The following is a 16,336-nucleotide window of genomic DNA, read 5'->3' as shown; positions in this document are numbered from 1 at the left end:
TATAAAAAGGGGAGTAGCGAGTAGAAAAAGAGAGATGATTGAGGAGACCGATACTGGAATAGCACATATAGTTCAGATGTCCATATTTTTAAAATGATGTTGAAAAATTGTAGGGGGTGCAGAAAAGAACCACAAAAATGATTTGAGGGCTGAAGAAAATGCTTTACCATGAGAGCCTTAAAGAGCTCAATCTGTTTAGTTTACCAAAGAGAAAAAAAGAAAAGAAAAGACTGAATAGTTACTTGATTACAGGGTATGAGTATCTTCATGGGGAGAAAATATTGGGTACTAAGGGGCTCTTTAGTCTAGTGGAGAAAGGCATAACAAGAACCAGTAGCTGAAAGCTGAAGCTAGACACATTCAAATTAGAAATAAGACAGATTTTGTTTAAAATGAGGCTGATTAATCATCAAAACAAATTACCAAGGGAAGTGGCATATTCTCCATCTCTTGATGTCTTCAAATCAAGACTGGATGCCTTTCTGGAAGCTATGCTTTAGCCAAACATAAGCTACTGGGCTCAATCCTGGAGTAACTGAATGAAAATTAATGGCTTGGGTCATACAGGAGGTCAGACTAGATGATCTAATGGTCACTTCTGGCCTTAAATTCTACGCATCTATGAATGTTAACTCCCACCTCCACCCTGCCAAAGATCCCAGCCTTCATCACCTGCTTGTTACAGTTTCAAACAAGCACCTATGTGCTTTCACCATGAAAGCCCCTTGCACTTGAAAGGAGCTCCCTGTAAATATTTGCAAAGCCACTTCGCTGCCCTCCTTCAAATTTCTCCTTAAATCTCTTTTTTGCCATGTTGCCTACAAAAAACTTGACACTGGTTAGACAGCTGGTGTGCGAATCAGTATTCTCTCATTGTATCCTTATGTTCCCCCATTTGTCTACACCTGTTGTCACATGTCTTTCTGTTTTGTGTTTATACAGTGGTCAGCACAATGTGACAGGCTCCTAGTGTAACTGAGATCAGAATCCACTGTAAGGTTTGGATTAAAAATGTTTGGAAGATGACTGGCATTTAGATGTGACTCTTTACACCCACAGGGCCTGATTTCCCACCACCTTGTTTCCCATGTAGTTATCTACATCTGTGGAAAGAGGGTGTAAAACATGCCAGATCTGTCACAGTTTCTGAATAGATCATGTTTTCACTGACTTTGCACAGATGTAAATGATGAGCCAGGGTGTAAGGTGGTGGGGAATCTGGCCCATATGCACCCTTCTTAGGTTTAATTCCACTGCTTACAACAGTTACTCCTGACTAAAACTGAAGCAAAAGAGGGGTGAAGCAGGGACATATACTTTGTGCAACAAGGATGCCTGACTTTGAAATAATTGCAGTGACAATATTCATATTTTTATTGCAAGCCCTTCATTTTTACTGACAGAATAAAAATACAAACAGGTAAAGCATAGAGCCCAATCTTGCACAGCTTGCTTTGGGAAAACAGTCACTGAAGTAAATAGAATGAGAGATGCAAGATCAAGTCCATGGTTTCAAAAATTACAATTTCAAAGACATTTGGAAATTCCTACAACTTCTGTGTGTGATCATGATCATGATCATCATATCATGCATGCATGCATTTTTAGTGAATTCATAATTTAGGCCATTAAAAAGCCCTAAATCTGTTTTACAAATTAAGGGCTCAATTGTTAAAAAAAAATCAGTCATGCATTTGTGAGTGCAAAATAGAGCATAATTTTTATGCGTGGAAGTGCATGCCTCACTGGTTTATATATCAGACCTGGAAGTATCCTTGACCATGTGTAGACCTTACTCTAATGAGCCTCCTGTTGAAGTCAGTGAAAGTCTTGCTTAGGTAAGGATTGCAGGAGTCTGGAGATTTATGCCAGATAAAGGAAATAATGTATTTTTCTAAATTATCTGAATGGCATATATGTGTTTTGCTGCATTTTACTAATGATAGATCTTTTTCTGATTGATTTTTGGCAACTCAGATATATAAAGAAACTAATTTCAAAAGTCAGAATTACTGTCCCTTTTTCTTTTAATTTTTGTGATTTTTTTTGTAATTGTAATTTGTAATTAATGTGAATTGCAAAGATGTGTGTGTTAAAATACTACCACCAGTTTTGAGAGTTTCATAAGAGGTAGCTGAATAGAGGTTAATGAATAGGAAAAGCCTTATGCTCATACTGTAAATATTACACCTACGACCTTCTCATTCAAAGGTGAGTGTGCTAATCAACTAGACATGCTAACATCCAGTAGTATAATATAACCAGTGAAGTTCCATCAGACATAATTTCATAATGGAAATAAAATTGATTAAGTAGTGCTGAAAAGTGCAATTAACAAAGTAGTACTGTGTGTAAATAGTTAACATAAGTCTTAAGACGATTATTTAACTACAAGTGAGAGGCTTTAAGGTTATGATGATCTATCAGCCCGCATGATTGCAAGAAGTGCTATAATTCTATTTTAATAGACTGCTATTTGAAATATGGATTATAGGTTCTTCTAATTTTCATTGAAACAGATTTAATTCTGATTGGTTTATTATTCTCTGCCCATGTATCCCAACGAATCCCTGTGGCAAGAAACTTTCCGGTGAACCGATGAACACCATTGAGATTTGCAAGGCCACACTGGTTAAACCACCAGCCAGTCTTATCGCTGAAGTTACTGCAGCTCTTCACGGGTTGCTCTCGGATAGAGCATACTGGGTAGCATCCATCATTATCTACATCAGATGTGCTAAAGGGCATTGCATTCTGGTTATCTTCCTTTCTGTATCCTCGAAATGCATCACCTGAGTGAATCAGATCAGAAAGAAACTGCCATAAATGATAATGATTTTTTGTACGAAAACAAAGCCCTCTGCTTAATGCATAAATTGCATTTTTATCCTCATTTGTTAGAAAGCTGCATTTCTTCAGATATCCTGGGTGACGTGCTATGGATAACAGATAAGAGAGAGAGAGAGATGGCTATGTGCTGGAGAGAGAAGGCAAGAAAGGAATACTTATTACTAAAACCAGGAGGAATACTGAGAAGTGCTGGAGAATTTGAAATGAGTCAGACAGATCATTGCTTTAATGTGACTTTTTAACAATAAGTACTTAGCATGTATGTAATGTTGAGCTTTCTGTCCTACAAGATAGAAACAAAAGATGGAGAAAGAGAAAAAATAGAGGTCAGAGGCAACGCATTGGGGGGGCACACGAAGTTACATGCCCTCCCCAGATTTGCTGCTTGGCTTGTACTGAGTATGCTTATACAGACTGAGCATGCTCAGTAATACTACTGCAGTGGGCTGCCCTTACTCTGCTCCCCCACTATCAGCAGGAACAAATCGTCTCTGAGAGAGGTTGTGATTCAGATTTTCAAGTGGCCTCTAATTTTGACTGCCCATCTTTAGACACTTGAAGCCTGGTTTTCAGAAGTGCTGAGCAACCACATCCCCATGTGAGGACTATTTCAAGTTGGAATCTAAAATATGAGGTCACTTTTGAAAAGCTGGTCCATTGTGAGTGACTCATGGCCCCACAGAGAGTCAGGCTATAAACTAGGGTTATTAGAACACAGGAGTTCTTGACTACCAGTCCTGTACTTTAACCAGGAAATATTACTACTTTCCACATTACTACAAACGAGTACATCAGGTTAGATAAGACAAAGGACAATCTACTGCTGTCTACCAAGAGAGACAAAGTGTGAAGAGAAGTGAGCAACCATCTGTATAGTATTGGAGGAATACTCATGCATTTTAATAAATGTGAAGGGAAAGCAAAGGGATTGAAATAAGATGAAGTGTACTGTAGGATCATTAATAGAAAATTGAAATACCTTTACCTGTTTGGAATGGCCTTAACTCTTCTTAGACACAAGTACTTAAATTGTAATTTCATCTGCTACATTTACAGAACTGCCAGTGACATCAATGGAAGTTCTGGGCCCGACCTGCTCTATTCATTTTCTTCTTCACCCTTAGCACCATGGCATCTAAGCATCTTCCAGCAGTCCATTAAGCAAAGTGACTAACATCTGAAAGAATCTCATTGACTTCAGTAGGGTTTACATCAGGCCCACGGCATCTAAAGAATCAGACCCTTATTGCATTATATATCTCACACTTAACTTGAATTTACTCAAATTCCTTCACCAACAGAGTGATTGATTGATTGATTTACAATTTCATTTGGGAATCACGGTTAACAAGACCTGAGATTCTTTGAGGGGGATAGATAGGAGGTTATGTTTACACAAAAAATAAACCTTGGTCCAAGCAATCACCATAGCATTGTCACTCACTTTCATAGCTTTAAAATTCATCATGCACAGAAATAATTTGTTATTTTATAGAAAAACACAAATTAGAAATTGACATTTTTCATATTATGCTAACTAATATTTCATCATCTGCACCTTCTTTTAGACAGACTTCTTTTAATACTTAAGAGCGTGGTCTTACCAGCAGTTCCTGAATAACGTCCTAAGTGGATTTTAAAAGAACAGGCTTCATCCTCTAGCCAAAAGCTGTCATAAGTTGCATAGGCATATGTGTCATCTTCAGATTCCAAACCCACATAAAGCATAAAGCTTGTTATTTTCTGATTTACTATATGAAAAACTTTCCTCAGTCCAAGCCAAAAGTCCCCTGTAAAAGAAAGATAATATAAATCACATACATTTTGTAAAAAAAAAAAATATATAAGCAAAATTATCTCTTCCATTTTTCCCCAATCTATTTCCCTTCTGGGACCAAAAGTAATAAATATTGTGCTGGTTGAAAGGAACATTCTTACTTAAAAGGCTTAGGAAGGAGGAGAAGATTCCCTAGTTCATCATGAAAATCTGTGAACTGGATTTTCCTGTACATATGTCCTTACTCAATGACATATACAGAAAACGAGAACTGTCCTCATAATGCCTTTCAGTATCCATTAAAGGTCTACAAAAAATGGTGTGGATTGTCTGCTTGGCCACACATAATCCAGTGTCAATCTTAATGGTAACATTGCTAAATGTTAGAGCAACATCGAATCTCAAACCCCCTTGATGAGAATATGTTTGAGATTTGATGCATTTGTGAGCCTCGGCCCATGAAAGCTTGGCCAGCATGGACTGTGGTTGTTTCTGCAGCTGAAAAACTGTGAGTTTTCCGTCCTTTAACAAGACCTGGTACTCCTGTGAAGGAGGAGCTGTCCTTAGCCTTGTTGGATGGAAGGAGACTGGGGATACTTACATATTTATGATTGCTGAAGCAGTTCCATCATAATCCCCTCATTTCATTTGCTCACAACTTTCAGAAACTTGCAGCTATTGCGATGAAATTTTAAAGGGCATGGGCTCTGCTTCTGGAGAGTGTGAGCAAAAACGGTAGAGCCTTTTAAAGTATGAAATGAATGGGGAAAAAATATACTTGATCCTCCAACCCTTGTGCAGCTAAAAATCTCATGGAATTCAGTGGGAGTGTTGCCAGCACCAGGACAGCAGGATTGGGGTAAGAGCCCTTTTTTACATTAAGAAAATATACTTAGAAGCAGGAAAACTGAGAACATTTGTCTTTTGAACATGTTAATTAGTACCTGAAAGATCTCCAAATCCATCCAGATATTCTGACCAATTTCTTTGGAAGTCAATTACCCCATCAGTTCTTTTCTGAATCACAGTCCACCCACCTCCTTTAAAATCCATGTCACACAAAACCTAAAATAGACATGTAAATGGTTAGTGAATATCCTCTGATGAACGTCTTACTGATACAGCTGCAACATAGAAAATAACTTTTAAAAACCAGGAAATTCAGAATTTTACAAAATAGCCTCCCTCTAAAATGCACCAGTACAAATACTCTAAGATAAATGACTGGTACCAATAATGTTATAAAATGTTTCTATAATGCCTGTTAATTCATTGGAAGGCTTGATCAGAGAATTACTGAACTAGCGGAAACACCTTACATATATATGAATAAAAATATTATCAGATGTGTTGTGGGAACTATGTGTGTATTCACAGTCACACACACACATCAGTGAACATTGCACTATGTTTTGCACTATTTATTTCAGTTTGAATTGGAAATATCTTCAGTGGTATGTATTAATAATGTACAAAATTATATATATGGGCAAGAATATTCAGTATTACATTTCTACTTCAGCAGAACAAAATTGAAAAAAGACATGAAAGGCAACTAATATTTTATCACTTCTTTGTGCATTTTCCTTCTTTGCTTCCTACTGATTCTCTCAATTTAATTTTTCAAAAAAACTTATCTGAGAATGTTTTTCCCTTTCTAGTACTGTGCTTGGGAAACACAGACTCCTAACCGAAGGACTCATCATGTACAGGAAGTAAAAGAAAGAGTTCCTCCTCCAGACACATCAGAATCACACTAATTCATGCTAGCGGGATGGAAAACCCTGCATAAAATAGACCCTGATCCAATCAAGACCCAAGTACATGCTTAAACATAGGCAAGTGTACAGTTCCATTGAATACACTCACATGCTTAAAAGTGCTTTACTGGATTGGGGCTTTAGAAAAATTTATGTTGTAGGGTGTGTCAGAGCTAGGGCCAACGCATGCGAGATCACGTTCCCCTCTGTCCTAGTTGGGAATATCACATCATGTGCTGCACTTTCTCCTGACATTCAAAACCCTTTGAACCCCAATAAAATCTGACTCAAATATTAGGCTACTCACCCATTGTCAGGGCTTGTGTACACCAAAGTTATTTTTTAAATATTTCCCACCATAGCTAACGTTAGTTCAGCTGCACAGGTTTTATCAACATTAGCAGCCCTAGCGTAGAACAGTGCACATCATTTTAGGCACCACATCATCTAAACTTGTTCAAAGGAGGTCTAATCATCACAGGGCTGAAAATGGTGGTTGCAGACAGTGATCTGTTTACCTCAAGGCTCCCAATGTTACTAACACTAGTGGAGATGAACTCCTTAGAGCTGTAAATCAGTGGGACTATAACCAGGGTCAATACTGAGTACACTGTTGGTGCTCAGTCACTGAAAATAATATAAGTAAAGGAAGGAGTCATGGAATGAACTTGGTAAAAAGTCTCCATGTTCTGCTGAATGAAAGCAGCAGAACGTTTATGAGCCAGATCCTTAGCTGTGCCATAGCACCATGGAAGGGTCCCCTATGTGGGATCCCTCAGGAGGGGGATAGCATAGAGCTCACTACACTGACTCTACACAACCTGGGGATTCCTGAATCCTCAGCTAAATGAGTAAATCAACTTCCTGGATACTTTGAGCTGGCCATAACCCTTGGAGAGAAAATACAAGGCAGGAGCTAGACCAAACCAGACCTGCCTGCTGGGGAGAATCACAATGAACTGCAGAGACAGTCTAAAAACCCCAGTCTGAAGAGAAAAGGGATGCAGTTAGTTCCCTGCCCATAGACAGGTGATGGCTTGAGGCCTGAGAGCTTAACGGGCATTCCTAGAACAGACCACAGGAAGGGGTCAAAGAGTAGTCACCCCAAAACTGTGACAAAGCTAAAGACATTTTGTTTTCTATTTTAGATCCTGTTAGTTTGAGGGGCTGTTTGTTTATTGTTCTTGGAAGACTGGTTATTGAAATTAATACTTTTATGCTGGCTTTGATTTTTTTTTACTTGTTTGTAATTTTTTTCATTTAGTTATGTTTTGTAAACCTTCCACAGCTCTTAACTATGAGTGCCTTAGAAATGCGTTATGAGTTATTATTTTGTCTACAGGTTAATTTCTTGAAACTTTTGTTCTTCTGTTATTTTCAACTTTAATTACAAACATGTATGTTTGCCTTTCGCTCTTTTCACATGGGCAGTTTTCCATTAAACTCTTTTCCCTTTAATATCATTCTTTAATAAAATACACACACATACTTTTGGACATTCTGACTGAGATCCTGTCAGCATGATCTGCATTCAGATCTGTGTGACATCTATTTCTGTAAGTGGAGGTTTTGTTCTCATTATTTATTGATCCTTCATGGTTATAATTAATTTATCACAAATTTTCCCTTTGTTTCTTGATCTCTGACAGTATTTTAAGGAATCTTCCCAGTTACTTGATGACTCCCATATCTTCAGATATTGGCAATAATCACAAAACATAGAAAAGTGCCAAAAATGCTTTTGAAGTGAAATGAACTTTTTCATTTCAGAAGCGTTTGCACTGTGCTCTGAAAGGAGTTCATAATTTAACCCTTTGAAGCCAAAAGTTACAGCAAATGGACTAAGAAATCTCTTTTCTCACTGAGATGTGATACTTATATCTTCTCCTGATTTTGGAAAAGGCATGAATAGTTTTCTCAGCTGGAACCTTCTACTTCAGAGCCAAATCCTGACTTATGAAGAAAACCTGGAATAAATGAGTTTTGTGCAGTGTCTCTCTCTCCCTGGGATTGCGACAGAAAGAATCCTCCTCACACCAGCTGATGGAGCATTAACGCAACTGCCTCTGTGGACACTATCTCTGCTTTAGTAGCATCTGCAGCCTCTGCAGGCCCCTTCTATGGATAGGGTGACCAGATAGCAAATGTGAAAAATCAGGATGGGCGGCTGGTAATAGACACCTACATAAGACAAAGTTCTGAATATCAGGACTGTCCCTATAAAATCAGGACGTCTGGTCACCCAATCCATGGGTAGAGTTGGCCAGTGATTCTGGGTAGCTATTTTTTGTCCCTTACACTGTGCTGAGAGAACTACTGAAGGACAAAGTTCTTTAGTACTCAGGTGCAGGCCAGAGGCACTGTGTAGCCTCTGGAGCTGGGACTCCCTGCTTAGAAGAACCACATTTCTGCTATTTTTGAGGTTTCCCAAGGTCCTTCTTTAGCCCTTTCATTAGATTTCACCATATATGACCATTTTCTCAGCACAGGGCTCAGAGTTTTGTGACTATTTTGTGCGGTACTGTAGAAGGGTCCTCGTTGGGCTGGGTGGCCTAGTGTCTAACATCCACTCAGTCATGGAGCAGTGGTAGGGGAACTCAGGTCCACCCACCCCACCGAGCTCCAACCCAGGGCCCTAGGAGGGTCAGTAGCATTGACCCCAGGAGTGGGGAGTGGACCCTCTGAGTTATCCTCCCTTTCTCCCACTGCTCCCTTCATTTCTCATCCCAGATAAGGAAAAGGAAAAAGGAAACCAAGCTGTCAGCCCCAAGCAGGTTCATCATGTAGTCCTGGTACTTCAAGGAGGTGTGTCTAGACTCTTTTGGCAGGAGCCTGCAGGGTAGGTCTGCACTCCTCTCCAGCCTTCTGAGCTGGGTTTCTCCCTTTCCAATCCTGTCTCCAGTTGGAGCATGCTTTGCAGGGCTGGGGCTAGCGGGGCCCAGTACTGTCCTTTCACCCCTCCATCCCAGTGTGCGGTTTGTGTATCCCATCACAGATACCAGTTGGCTAGGGATGGTTCCCCTATCTCTGTTTCATTACAGCAGAGAGGAAATGTATATAATTAGGTGTTATACTATAGTATTTGTTTTGGCCTCCATTCTTCTTCCAATAACTGACTCTCCCAGGCTGTGGGATATGCAAAATTAAAGTGGAAAGACCTGTAGATGCAATGCCATATCTTTCAGCTAATACATAACGCACTTCTGCAAACAGAGCACCCTGAATCAGAAACAAATGAAAAACATTGGACACTGAATATTTTTTTTAAAAAAGTAAGAATTTAGGCTGCTGTTTGGGTTCTGCAAGTTCCAACTTTATCTGGACTTTGCAGTCAGAATCAGAACTAAAATCCTTACCCTCCTCTTCACTACCACCCCTATTAACACTGAGGAAAGCAAGAGTTTGGAAACGTGGATTGGGTGGAAGGGACAGATGGTATACCCAACTCATACATAGGCTTCATGGCACTGATGTGAGTTTTAAAATTCACATCCTGAGGGGAAGAAACAGTGTAGCTAGGAAACTACAGCCCTATATGCTCCCAAGGAAAGAGGCCCTAAATTTTCTAGCAAAAGGCCACTTTGCTTAATGCAGCATTAACTCTTTACCCAGCCCTTAGATAGGGAAGAATTATGCAGACACAGTGAGGAATCCAATGTGTGCGTTGCAAGAGAGCATCTCTATCAATTTTGGGAGGGGTTTGAGTAGGGTTACCAGATAGCAAGTGTGAAAAATTGGAATGGGAGTGGGGTGGGGTAATAGGGCACCTATATAAGAAAAAGCCCTGAATATGGGGACTGTCCCTATAAAATCAGGATATCTGGTCACCCGAGGCTTGAGAAACTAATAGAGAGAATAAAGATTACAAGGAAATGCCCTGACATCTATGGATTTGGGGACAGAGTTTCTTTCCGCTCCTTAGTCTCTGTGGTAGGTGTGCTGTTGTCTAGTCATGCTCTGTGCCCTTTCCATGGCCCCTTTATTCATACCCATGAGAAGAGAGCAAAAAAACAGTGGCTTTTCCACTCACTGTATGCTGTGGAGTTTTTATAGAGAAGAAGGATGATTCATTGGTTAGAGTCATTAGCCTAGGACAGTGCTTTTCAACCAGGGGTATGTATACCCTGGGGGTACGCAAAGATCTTCCAGAGGATACATCAACTCATTTAGATATTCGCCTAACTTACAACAGGCTACATAAAAAGCACTAGCAAAGTTAGTACAAACTAACTTTAGCAAAGTTAGTACAAATTTCATACAGATAAAATGAGAAAGTAAGCAATTTTTCAGTAATAGTGTTCTGTGAGACTTGTATTTTTATGTCTGATTTTGTAAGAAGTTTTTAAGTGAGGTGAAACTTAGGGTACGCAAGACAAATCAGACTCCTGAAAGGAATACTGTAGTCTGGAAAGGTTGAGACCCACTGGCCTAAGATGTTCAAAATCAGGTTCTGCTCTACCATAGATTTGTGTGTGACCTTGGACAAGTCACTTAGCACCTCTGTGCCTCAGTTCCCTACCTGTAAAATAGGGATAATTACACTTCCCCCGGCCTCCCAGGTGTGTTGTGAGGGAGACAAGGTGGATAATATCTTTCACTGGACCAACTTCTGTTTGTGAGAGTATTGTGTAAACTCAAAAGCTATTGCCTCACCCATCTTGTCTCTCTAATGTCCTGGGACTGACACAGCAACAACAACACTGCATACAAGGGGTGTTATAAAGCACTAAAATACTATGCTGATGCGGCCATGTAAAGTACCTAAGATAATAAGTTTTCTGCCATGCAGTTTTCACTGTACATGAAAAGAGAAAATATGGTCCTGTATCTGAGATTATATTTCTTTGTAGGGTCTGGGAAAGATTTCAAAATTGTAATTATGGCAGAGCCACTTAGATGACTCTTAATATAATTCTTATTCACACAATAAGAAATATTCAAGGAAAATACTTTAAAACTATTAAATATATTCTAAATACATATTTTCTAGCAAACTCTGCCCAATATGTGAGATAATTTTATTACCTCATAAGGGTGATTTGATCCTTCTGGATGGATTATGTACAGTCCGCTCGGAGTTTTTGAAACTGAACCTATGGTATCTTTAATATCGGTGCAATCCAGTCCTAGAGAACAATTTATTCAATATAATTGAGGTTAAACACTGTAATAACAAATACAGATTGCACAAAAGGAAGGCATTTAGCTGTAAATGTATGAATGATCTCAAATTAAATTTAATTGACAAGTAAAATATAAAATTATCTTTTATCAAAGATTTATTTTGAAAATATAAATTCTCTGGAATGTAGTTAGGTCAGAAACAGGCAGAGTATAGAGAAACTGGAACTTTCCACAAAAAATGCAGTAGGTGCAGATGATCTTTCTAAACATAACTAGCACTGCATAAAATTGAAGATTACACACCATGTGTCTGATCCTGCAGACCTCACTCAGGCAAAGCTCATATTGAGACAATGGAAGTTTTGCCTGAGTAACAGCTGCAAGATAAATCCCTTTATGTAAAGCAACTGCTGACCCCCTCTTGCAAAGATTTAGATTTATAGTTTAAAAATCCTTTTAATCATACCATATATCAAAAATATTTTGCTTAAAAGTATTGGGATAAATCCTGATTGACTTACTCAAGCAAGCAGAATCATTGAAGCCAATGGGACTGCTTGGAGGTGAAATTCCTCTCCTTGGAAACATCAGCACAAGGAAGGCCTAAACTCAATACAGGCCTTGTGCTTGACCAGATGTACAGGCACAAATTTCACCCAGTGTGAATAAGGAAGCAGGATTTTGCAAGGTGCTGAAGAAACCTGCACACCAATTCAGAAAGGACTCAACGCCTCACAGAATCAGGCCCTGTGTGACAGCAAACTTGATATTTTTCCACAAATACAATTCATCGGGAGGAAGCTTTCTTTAAAAAGAATCCTAAGTACTTTTGCAAAATTAAAATTTTAAAACAGTTCACACATTTTCCAAAGCTTATTCAGTACAAATTACTTCTGAGTAGCTATTATAAATCCCATACCTTCTTGACCTGCTTTTCTCATTTCCTTATCATGACACTTATAAAGCTAGAAAGAGGAGATGGAAAGTTTAGAAAAGAAAAGTCCTTACCATGAGACTGAACTGCTTTGTAAGGAAGTGGATCCAAATGTTTTCTGAAAAGTTCTGCATTCAAAAGAAGGACCCTATTCATAAGTTCATTCACCTGTAAGTTTAAAAGTAAATGAGTGTTTAAATATACTCAGACTGAAGCACTGAGTTTGAATTCTTAGGACTTCCTCCTTCTCTCATACGTATGTTCTGTAGTTCATCTTCTATGGAGCATGGTGATGCACTCACTTTACATAACAGTAGGCAAGGCTGAGTGCCTGATTTTCCACTGCCTTGTATTTGAGTAATCATTTAGGACTTGATCCAATTGCCACTTAAGTCGAGAGAAATTTTTCAATTGACTTCAATGGGACTTGGGCCTTATATCTTGTTTTGCAAGCCATAAAAACGTAGATTTACCTCAGCTGAACAATAACTATTAATGTGTGTCCTAAATGAAAGGAAATTTTCATATTATAAATAAAAATGAGTACCTGATTAGAAAGATAATCCAAAGAAGATTGTTGGTCATCCATCATATTTCTTACCAGTCTTTTTGTACTTCTTGCATATTCAACAAGAGAGTTCTGCAAATTTCCTAAAAAAAGATATTGTCACCCACTATAATATTAAAACTGTAGAACAATTTTAAACTGCATAAACTTCTTAAGTGGTGCATAGGCCCTGGACTAGGCCCTCAGCTGATGTGAATTGGTATAGCCCCATTGACTTCAGTGGAGTTGTGTCGATTCAGCTGAATATCTGTTCCCTCGAAAGGGCTTTCTGGACAAGGATGAATCTCATCCTCTTACAGGGTTCTTAAGTGCCAATGTGACTGATACTTTAGAAATACAAATGCAAATGATAAAAGACGGATAGATATCTATGGTTCTTTGTCACCAGAGCTTTAAATCTTTTGTTCATCTACCAACACTCATGCTTTTGGGCTTTGCTCACATGCCAGTAGATCTAACTATAAGACAAGATGAATAATGCATGCTAAAAGAGGCACAGAAAAGATGAGAGACCTGTTAGAATATTCTGTGGCAGATTGCAGCAGGCTCTGTGTGATTTGGCAGGGGAGAGAGCACAAGGAGTCCTCTTCCACCTGGGTATCTGCACAAAGGATAACCACTGTCTCAGTCCTTCTATGCCCATCAGTAATCCTCTACTTGGTGCCCAGACTGAGTAGCTAGGTGTGCTGCTGCTCCATGTGCTTGGGAAGAATCAAAATATATACGCTATGATAGGGGTAAATAGAGTTTAGATGAGTTTGCTGCGGAACCAAAGGCTTTTCTTAATGAATACATACTGCACATATAATGTTTTTCTCCTCGTAATATTTTAGCTTGAACATCACATGGTACAAGGCATTGTTCCTTTTGTTTTGAAATATCTGTAGATGTATTTTTCTCTGCTGTCTTGGGTAGTTTTTCCACAGCATTGACATTGGGTGTACCCTGTTATACCAAATAATGGAACAAAGATTATATTTTGAATTTGCCTTTATATCCACTTTTTAAAAATTAAAAACAGTAATTGCTAGTTAGTAACTCAAAGCAAAGACCATACAGGTTTGAGCCCAGTCCTGCAAGGTGCTATTAAGTGTTTCCTACTCAGCTACTCAGCAATCCCTCAAAGGACTGAGTCAGAGGTAAGTTAGACTTTTAAAAACAATCTTAAAAGGCTACTAAGAATTGGCTTGTGAGCTACTTCCATCACCAGGCATTGTAAACCAGAGGCCTGAACTCGCAAATACTTACTACTAGGCTTAGAGCATGCTGCCATGAGTAATCAAATCAGAGCCAATGGGACTGCTCACAAGATAGCAAGTACCACATCCAGTAGTACTTGTTAGCAGGATCACGACCCAAGACTAAACAAAAGTATTTATGTTGCGGTGAAGGAGCAGGTCTTCAGGTTTATCCCTTATTACTCATAATTGTAAACCCACTCTGCCTAGTACATAAATTCATGAGTTAGACCCCGACCTGGAAAACACTGACATACATGTGTAACTCTACCCATCTAAATAGTCAATTCATATTTACAATCAAATACCACATCAGAAAAATATCTTTAATTCCCCTGGAGCAGAAAGTTTAAACAGACACTATCAACTTGAAATCTAGTCAATTCTAAACAAAGAAGAGGGGTTAAAAACAGGTTCAAGGTACTGCCCCCTCAGATTTTGTGGTTGTACATTAACATTTTCACACTTTTAAAATGTGTTTCACTGCCCTGTTGCTGTGCGAAACCCCACACAATCCACAGAGGATACTGATTATTCACAAAGTTCTGACAAAGTAAATAAATTAAAAACGTTTTCTCTGATTTCTTTGGGCTATGATAACCATAGGTGTAACTCGTAACAATATAGGTAAAAACTCAAAACTAGATGATTTGTGCTATACACTGCCCTGCAGAAAGGAAAAAATGCAACTGACTTTCCAAATGTTTTCTCCAGATTCCATTTTTTCCCCCTCTAAAGATTAATGTTTTTAAATGTCATTGTTTTGTTAAGACACTGCATTGTGGTTGTCTATTGTGTTGTGCAAACTGAAGCATAACTGTTAAAAGCATTACGATTTTAAAAGGAAAAACTAATTTATTCCTGAATATTTCTACAGCATTTTTGGTCCACCCTTCCTGCTCCAGATTTCTCCCTCTGGCACTAGCACAGCTGTGGCATAATATTGAATACATTTTTCTTTTTTAAAAGTGAAAGCAAAAATTACAAAAGACTGTGGACTAAGAGATTTTAGAAAATCTCTTGTATTACTAGCAGAATCCTGTGTCTCCTCTGCAGATAAATTTATATCTTTCTTGGACTGCAGATTCCAGTGTCTTAATTTTGAAAATAATCACAAGACAAAGCAAAAACTTTTATGTAACAGTTAATAGAGTTTCAGTCCAGGGTTTCACCCTGGCTACCAACCAGGATGTTGGTATTAACCAACATCCATGTTCAATTAAACAGGATCAGTCTATTATTTTAAACCAATATTTTTATAAAAAACAAAAGCAAACATGCAACCAATTATTAAAACACAAAGGGTCAGATTCTAACTACAGTTATACAGGTATAAACCTGTATAATTCTACTGAAGCAAATGGAGTTACTTTGGATTAACACTCATGTAAATGAGATCAGAAACTGGCCCAAAGATTCAAAACTCAAATAACACTCATTAAGAGGAATGTCTCTATGTTCCACTGTTAATGAACTAAGTTTGTTGTTACCATTTTAACAGGTTTTTTTTAATTTCTCTGAGCAAACTTAAATGTTCTATACTTCATAGCCCTTCTAGAGTAAAACAATCTACATTTTAAAAGCATCACTCACTGTTCAGAACTTCTATTCAGTTGCATTAATTATCTTATGAAATCAAAGTAATTGAAAACCTTACCTTAGTAGAACAGGGTCTGACATTACCTAGCACAGTTCCTCCCCCACTGAAAAAAATGATATTTAGACAGATCAGTGAAGTTGCACTAAACTGGATCATCTTTTACTTGAAGAAATGCAAATACTTCAACGGGTCTCAAATTTCTCTGGAAAGAATTGTACACTATGAAGTCCTAAGTTAAATATTTGGGAATGTGTACAGCACAAACAGCAGCCAGCACATCAGTCCTTTTATGCCCGGATTTAATAAACCACATCTTATTCACAGAAGAGAAGATTTATATACTGCACTTAATACAGTGTTTTGATCCTGAAAGCAATTACTGCTTAGTACCTGCATATGACATAACTAATGTATTACCATTTACACTGTAATAGGATTGTGAAAGGTCTTGGTATACGTTACCCTTAGAACATGTTTATTTGTAT

The 16,336-nt window shown here is 38.3% G+C and overlaps 1 protein-coding gene across 1 annotated transcript; it reads right to left on the bottom strand.

Moving 5' to 3' along the window:
- Window positions 1-1,360: 1,360 nt before the first annotated feature.
- On the bottom strand, window positions 1,361-16,007 carry ANGPTL5 (angiopoietin like 5). Its single transcript, XM_067567187.1, has 8 exons — window positions 15,909-16,007; window positions 13,811-13,958; window positions 12,993-13,096; window positions 12,520-12,613; window positions 11,413-11,513; window positions 5,572-5,692; window positions 4,455-4,640; window positions 1,361-2,792 (listed from the first exon to the last, which is right to left on the bottom strand). The coding sequence occupies exons 1-8, from the start codon at window positions 16,005-16,007 to the stop codon at window positions 2,473-2,475; spliced, it is 1,173 nt and encodes a 390-aa protein (XP_067423288.1). The 3' UTR covers window positions 1,361-2,472.
- Window positions 16,008-16,336: the final 329 nt, after the last annotated feature.

The sequence above is a fragment of the Emydura macquarii genome, unplaced genomic scaffold (assembly GCF_026122565.2).
Source record: "Emydura macquarii macquarii isolate MOO-44397 ecotype Brisbane River unplaced genomic scaffold, CSIRO-AGI_Emac_v2 contig_318, whole genome shotgun sequence".
Taxonomy (NCBI): Eukaryota; Metazoa; Chordata; order Testudines; family Chelidae; genus Emydura; species Emydura macquarii.
The sequence above is the reverse complement of the archived record's forward strand: the minus strand, read 5'-3'. Positions and strand labels throughout refer to the sequence as shown.